The sequence below is a fragment of the Seriola lalandi genome, unplaced genomic scaffold (assembly GCF_002814215.2).
Source record: "Seriola lalandi dorsalis isolate HSWRI2012SDOR001 ecotype SW California unplaced genomic scaffold, Sedor1 jcf7180002054342, whole genome shotgun sequence".
Classification (NCBI taxonomy): Eukaryota; Metazoa; Chordata; class Actinopteri; order Carangiformes; family Carangidae; genus Seriola; species Seriola lalandi.
Window position 1 is genome coordinate 119,132 of NW_019524895.1, and position 7,808 is coordinate 126,939.

The 7,808-nt window shown below is 44.3% G+C and overlaps 1 protein-coding gene across 1 annotated transcript in view; it reads left to right on the forward strand.

Annotated features, from left to right (window-relative positions):
• The window catches only part of ubr2 (ubiquitin protein ligase E3 component n-recognin 2), a 22,521-nt gene that overhangs the window by 589 nt on the left and 14,124 nt on the right, over positions 1-7,808 (forward strand). The window contains exons 2-11 of the mRNA XM_087174347.1: positions 1,766-2,052; positions 2,385-2,463; positions 4,301-4,414; positions 4,504-4,634; positions 4,926-5,064; positions 5,312-5,374; positions 5,591-5,711; positions 5,800-5,907; positions 6,367-6,455; positions 7,669-7,767. Coding sequence (XP_087030473.1) covers positions 1,766-2,052; positions 2,385-2,463; positions 4,301-4,414; positions 4,504-4,634; positions 4,926-5,064; positions 5,312-5,374; positions 5,591-5,711; positions 5,800-5,907; positions 6,367-6,455; positions 7,669-7,767 — 1,230 coding nt within the window. The remainder of the gene's footprint in view (positions 1-1,765; positions 2,053-2,384; positions 2,464-4,300; positions 4,415-4,503; positions 4,635-4,925; positions 5,065-5,311; positions 5,375-5,590; positions 5,712-5,799; positions 5,908-6,366; positions 6,456-7,668; positions 7,768-7,808) is intronic.

Below are 7,808 nucleotides of genomic sequence, written 5' to 3' on the forward strand. Positions count from 1 at the left end.
TGACAGGTTCACTGATGACAAACATTACAACAAAGGTGTGGCGGTAATGCCTGCACACACACCTGTACACATACCTGAAGACCTGCACACACACACACACACCTGTAATTCAGTCAGTCCAACCATTAGTCATGAGACAGAAATAAGTGGCAGCTGTTTTGATCAATCATTATTAAAAGAAATACATTTTCAGGTTTCTTCACTCTTAGTCAGCTGATGACACCTGTGGGTTGTTGTTACCTTGGCTTGAAGAAGATCAGTTAGTCAAGAAAGTATCTGACAGATTGATTGATAATAAATCGATAATAACAAATTGTGGCATCCCTGGATTAGAATATGGAGCAGATGTTGTCAGGTGAGGAGCTCTACAGGTTGTTTACAGCTCCACACCTGTCAACAGGTGTCTGAATATTTTTAGACTTTTTAATTTGGTAAACAGCTGATTTAATTTATGAATAACATGTTGGCACCATGTATTTGATAAAGGATGAGCAGAACATTTGCAGTGGTATTGTAGAGGTGTGGTTTCTCCTGGGGTCACGGCTGTAACCCTGATCAGCTGTTCACTACTGCTGCTAGCTGCTGTTAGCGGTTAGCTGCTTTATAGAATGATATTACGATAAAATTATATTATTTTTTATCGAATAATAATAAATGGAGCAGACAGATTAAATGCTTCTCATATATGCTGTCAGATTTATTGATTATCAATCATCTTATTGATTAATCATCTAATCGTTGCATTTCTGTCGTTATTATTCATGGAGTCATCGACCTGATGCAGTGTCAAGACTGGATTCAGCAGAACTGGGCAAATTTATCCAGATGTCTTGGTCATTATATTCACATTTGTCATGTTTGTTGTGTGTTGTGTTCGTTCTTCTGAGCACGCTGACTAAAGGCCTGGAGAGAATTGATTATTGATTAAAAGTTATAGGCTCTGAAACAAAACGCTCAGGTTTTACAGGTTTAGTGGGACACTAGTCTGATCAACAGCAAACACATGAATAATGAACATGCTAACATAAATGCTAAATGATCAAATGTGTTTTTAACAATATCTTTTAGTCAGGAAGTAATCAACATCATCAATACACCTTCAACCATTTTTATGTAACTCATTAGGTTAATGTTAGCTCAGTGTTAGCTTGATGTTAGCTTGGTCTTAGCTCAGTGTTAGCTGGATGTTAGCTTGGTCTTAGCTCAGTATTAGCTCAGTGTTAGCCTGGTGTTAGCCCAGTATTAGCTCAGTGTTGGCCTGGTGTTAGCTCAGTGTTAGCTCAGTGTTGGCCTGGTTTTAGCTCAGTGTTAGCCTGGTTTTAGCTCAGTGTTGGCCTGGTGTTAGCTCAGTGTTGGCCTGGTGTTAGCTCAGTGTTGGCCTGGTGTTAGCTCAGTGTTAGCTCAGTGTTGGCCTTGTGTTTGCTCAGTGTTAGTATCTGGGTCAGTGTGTCAGTGAGTCCAGCAGGTTAAACTGTTACAGAGCTGATTATGTGAACCTGCTGCTGCACCTCGACACAGGATTACTACAGTACTACTACAGTACTACTACAGTACTACTACAGGAATACTAAAGCACATTACAGTAGAGCTATAGTAGAGTACAACAGTACAGGAAAAACTTTCACTGTTTGATGATCTGTTGTTGTATAGTTTTTTTTTCTAGACATTTTCACATTAATCATGTAAGGTGTTTTTGAGTGTCTGTTTATAAATGAATTAGAGCTGCAGTGATTGTGATCATCCTTCCTCCCCTCCTCCTCCTCAGCGGTGGCTGGCAGCGGCTGAACTGCAGCAGGAGGTGTACAGTCACCTGGCCACATATGTACCCAGAATTCTTTGCCTGGGTCCGAGCGGCGGCGGCAGCAGCAGGGAGGAGCAGAGGGAGGAGCAGAGGGAGGAGCTTGCCTGTCAGCTGCTCCTCTTGGCTCCTCTGGAGTGGCTCCTGCTCGGGGAGGAGCCAGCGGCCGGCCTGGCTCAGCTACAGGAGAACAACCAGCCGTCACCGCTGTGTGGGCATGTGTTCAAGGTGGGGGAGCCCACCTACTCCTGCAGGTAATACAGACACACCTGCACAGGTCACACACATCAGTTCACCATCTTCTAATGGCGACTTCCAGCTGGATAACGCTCCATGTCTCAAACTGGTTTCGTGAATGTGACAATGAGTTCAGTGAACTCCAGCCCCCAGCCCCCCCCCCAGTCTGCAACAACCAGTTCAACAACCAGCTGAATCAGCAGCTGTCTGAAACAGTTTGAACACAGACTGGACATAATATTCATGAACACACACACACACACACACACACACACACACACACACACACACACAGAGAAAACACACAGATCTTGGTTTATACTTGAACAGTGTGTGTTTGTGTGTTTAGGGAGTGTGCAGCTGATCCAACATGTGTTCTGTGCATGCAGTGTTTCCTGGGCAGCGTTCACAAAGAGCATCGATACAGGGTGAGCACACACACACACACACACACACACACACCATCCAGCTGGTTGATGTGAGAATAGAAATGTGACACACAGCAGCTGTTAAATAGACACACACCTGATGGCAGGTACGTGAAGACCCCCCCACACACACACATTGCTGGGTGTGTCGTGATCATGTGACCTCACGTGACCTCTGACAGTAACAAGAGGAGCTCCTGTGTGTGTGACGTCTCCACACGACCAGGGACAAGGATGCGATCCACTTCACTCCTCTGGTGTATGAGCACAGGACTGAGAGAGAACATGAAGAGTGTTACTCTGAGGTTTGTTGATCAGGAGGACGTGATGATGTGCTGCAGCCCTCAGAGGTCAAAGGTCAACCACAGATCTTTGAAAGGATACACCTTCCCAGTAGGGATGGGTACGACTACTTGTTGTTGAAGTCATTATTCGAATAGCGTTTCACTCGTGCACCTGTGAATTTGTTGTTTTTGGCCACAATAGTTCAACTTATATATATTATACTTATATATATATATATATATATATATATATATATTTATAAAATAAATTGCGAGTAATCGAGTAGTCATTCATAAGGTACTGAGAGTACTCGAATATTGAAATGACTGAAAATGCCCATCCCTACTTCTCAGTGTATTTGTACGTTTCAGTCTTGTTTCCTTCATCAGAACATGGAGGAAAATGGAAGTCATGTCATTTATCCACAGGAGTTTGCAGATACTGTTAAGAAGTTTCCTATCAAACGACAACATCAGTAATTGACAAGTTTACATTCTCCTGTGGACAAACAAACGCAGCTCCCAAACAACAAATCCCAGAACATAAAACAGCCATTCACACAGGGAACATGGAACATGCTGTAACAGATCATTATCATGAAGCCAATCCTGACTCTCCCGCCACACTATTGGACTTGAACATGTAACACCCCCAGCCACAGGGGGCAGTCTAACAAAACTACTCTCTGATAGAGAGAGGTGTGCTGGATCTCAACACCTGCTGGACTGAACACAGATTTCAGTTTCAACAGATGGAAACAGAAAATATATCAGAACCTGTGACCTCAGTTAGAACTGTTAACGTTGTGTGGAATTTACCATTTAATCTGCTCTTTGTCATATTATCAAGAAAAGATGTATATAGCACCTTAGAAAGTTAATGACCATGTGACCGTTTAAGCCAATCACCTGCTGGCTCCTGTAGATAGATGACAAGACTTTAATTTTCCTCCGCGCTCTGACAAAGGAAACAAGGATGAAATGTTAGCATGTTAGCAACATGGCTGGAATAAAGTGGTGAAACTGAGATTAGTCAACTTTGTCCTGAAGGTGTGTGTGTGTGTGTGTGTGTGTGTGTGTGTGTGTGTGTGTGTGTGTGTGTGTGTGTGTGTGTGTGTTACTTTTTTACCTGTGGGTGTTCACCGTTGTTAAAGGTCGACCTGTCAGCTTCACAAAGAGCCGTGAGGCTGTGACTCTGCAGCTGACAGCAGGAGCACTGAGAGTCTGCTGTCTGCTGCAGGTGACGCTGCCAGCACACACAAACATGCGACCCACTGACTGCACAACACAGTGTGTGTGTTTGTACGACGGACTCTGTCTGAGTGTGTCGTCTTTTTGCTTTGTAGTGCTTTCTTTTTGAGGACCAATTTCCATTTTAAACCGCTGTAGAGAGGGCATGTCTGCACCAGGTTCAGACCTGGTGCAGGTTCAGGTTAGCATCAGGTTTCGGGGCTGGGAATGTATTATGTCACTGAAGGTCATCTCAAATATAGAAAGACAATGTGTGTGTGTGTGTGTGTGTGTGTGTGTGTGTGTGTGTGTGTGTGTTGTAGATGACCACGTCTGGAGGTGGAGGTTTCTGTGACTGTGGAGATGCTGAGGCCTGGAAGAAAGGTCCTTACTGCCAGAAACACACACCCACAGACAACAGCAGAGACACTGAGGAGGTGAGACACCTGTCTGTCTCTCCACTTGTCTGTCTGCCAGTTGGTGCCCCTCTGCAGTGATGATCACTCTGTACTGTTTGTCCCTTCAGGACCCCGTAGCCCAGCTCCCAGCTGACATGGTTGCCCGTGGGCACAGCATCTTCTCCATCATTCTGAAATACGCTGTGGACATGCTGACCTGGGAACAGGAGGACCAGCTACCTGCAGGACTGGAGCCACCGTACGCACTCTGCTTCAGATCAAATCTCATTTTCAGCCGAGAAACTTTAACAATCAGACAATCAGAAAAAATAATAGATAATAAAAACATTATGAAAGTCATAAAAACATAATTAACATTAAACATAAAAAACTTATACAAAATAATCTGGCCTGAGAGCAGCTTTCAGTCAGAGTAGAGACAGGTGGATGCATCAGTATCATCTGTCAGCTGATCTGTACTGCATGTACTGATACTTCCTGTGTGTGTGTGTGTGTGTGTGTGTGTGTGTGTGTGCGTGTGCGTGCGCAGGGAGAGAGGAGACACCTACTACTGCATGTTGTTTAATGATGAAGTCCACACGTATGAACAGGTGATCTACACTCTGCAGAAAGCTGTAAACTGCAGCCAGAAGGAGGCCGTCAGCTTCGCCACCACCGTCGACAGAGACGTCAGTACTAATCAGTATTATTATTATTATTATTATTATTGTTATATACAGCACATTGTTATATGTTTGTCAGTCAGATCGAACCTGTAAATGTTCAGAGAGGAGCAGAAAGTAAACTTGATGAGGAAGTCCACGTTTATCAGCTGAAAGGTCCAGGTGATGATGTTTACCTGCTCTCTGTGTGTGTGTGTGTGTGTGTGTGTGTGTGTGTGTGTGTGTGTGTGTGTGTGTGTGTGTGTGTGTTCAGGGCAGGAAGTCGGTTCGATATGGAGATTTCCAGTTCTGCGAACAGGCCAAGTCTGTGATAGTGGTGAGTGTTTGCCTCCGTAATGACATGACTGTTGACATGACGACCAATGTGGTTACTATGATCAGATTTTATTTTATTATTATAGAGTCTGTTATGGCAAAGAAGTCTGGACATTTTTGGGTTCAGCCTCAGTCTGCTCTTGTTGTGTCATTGTTTGTGAACAGTACAGAGGTGCATTGACCTCTTAAACAGTCTTTACCCCCCCCCCCCCCCCAGAGGAACACCAGTCGTCAGTCGAAGCCACTCAGGGTTCAGGTGATGCACTCGTCTGTTGTTGCTCATCAGTGTTTCGCTCTGAAGGCCCTGACCTGGTTGGGACAGATCCTTCAGTACTCTGGTACGTCTGTACTTCGTTACCCACGATCCCTCTTGTCTGTGTGTCGCTGCTGCTGCGTGTTGTGATGTGTATACTCGGTGTGTTTCAGACGGTCTGAGGAGGATCCTGTGTCAGGTCGGACTCCAGAAAGGGCCAGAAGGAGAGAACTCCTCACTGGTCGACCGACTGATGCTGAACGACTCCAAGATGTGGAAAGGTAACACACACACACACACACACACACACACACACACACACACACACACTCTTCCTGTTTGTATTTTTATACTGTTATTTTATTTGTTGTTGTTCTGTGTTGAACATGACGTACACGATGTATCGACCCCAGTAACAATATTATTAAAGATCAGAACACAAGCTCCGCCCACCTGTGAAGTCAGATGGATTTTAATTGGCTGTCAGTGTTTCTATCGTTATAGTTGTGATGTAGTTTCCACTGGAGTTACAACAATTTTTAAAATGATATATTTATAGTTCTTGGTCTGAGCTGCAGGAGATTCTTGGTTTTTCTAGGCCACATGGTCCCAACTGGTTTTTAAATATAATTCTACATGATATTAAAAGGATTTTCTACTTAAAAAAACCTGTTTCCATGAATAAAGCTGAGTCAGTGACACAGGTAAGATGGAGGGACTCACCTGATCTCTGTCCTCAGGAGCGAGGAACATCTACCACCAGCTGCTGATGAACAGCCTCCTCATGGACCTCAAGTACAAGAAGATCTTTGCCATCCAGTTCGCCAAGGTAACACACCTGATCAACACACACACCTGATCAATACACACACCTGATCAACTGATCCATCGAGCGTCTGTGGTCTGATCAGATATTTATCTATCAGTTTTTGCTTCCTCCGTCTTAAAGTTGCTGATCAGCCGTTTTCAATGATCAGCTCCGGGGTTTTTGAACTTTCGATCACACCACATCACACAGCTGATGGGTCTGATCCACTTTTACACCGACATGAAGTAGAGATACAAACACACACCTGATCTGCTCTGACAGTGATCTCTGCCTCAGTTTGTGTTGATACCCGTGAGCGTTGTTGTTGTCGTTGTTGTTGTTGTTGTTACCTGCAGTCGGTGTGTTTTATCCTGATCCTGTGTGTGTGAGAGCAGCTGTCACACACACCTTTAAAGTTTGCTTTCTTACGCTGGTTCAGACACAGAGGAAACCTGCAGAGTTTACGTCCTCCATTTCCTTTTTTTTTTCTCATGAATTAGTGGATAGTTTTTATTTAAAGCTGCACAATTAATCAAAATATAATCGAAATCTCACAACATTGTTGTGCACTGTTAGCACCATGAAGTGTTGCGGTGCTACAGAGACGGCCCGGCCTACAAAGCATATTCTCCAGATGTAAAGGAAACATGATTGTTTGGTACAAGACCAACAAAGTTCTAACTGAAAATCATAATATCTCCCCAAATATATAACTTTTTTTTGGGGGATATTTAGCAGCCATAATTTTGTTTATTCAGGACTTAAACAGATTACTCAAACAAAGCAATGAAAATCAGTCACAGCTGGTTCCACTTGGGAGACGTTTGCGACCGACTTTGGTTTAACACGGTGGAGCTTGATTTTTAAAACTTAGCTCAGTAATTTTCTCAAACAGCTGCTCACTGTAGTTTTTGTCAATCAAACAGGAGGAAATATCTAAAGCATTTGCTGGGGACTATTTTCTGTGGTGGATTAATCCACATTTGGTGCTGTAGTGAGTATTTGGGGCAGCAGGACGGTGTGTTTGTTGGTGGCGATGAAGGAACATGTGATGCCACTGATGGTTTGTGGCTCAGAGGAGTCGAATACATCACAGGACTTTGGTTGCTTGGTTAAACTGTGTCCCTCAACGTGACTCAGTGTAGGGGGAGGGGGGGTTTTTTTGTGGGGGGGTGGCGTCGGCCCGGCAGCAGTGACCTATGACCCAGAGGTGAATGTCATCCCCCCCCTCTAGAACTACAGACGCCTCCAGACAGATTTTATGGAGGACGACCACGAGCGAGTGGTGTCAGTGACCTCACTGTCAGTTCAGCTCTTCACTGTCCCGACCATGGTGAGTACTCCTCCTCCTCCTCCCTGCACCTCCACACACAC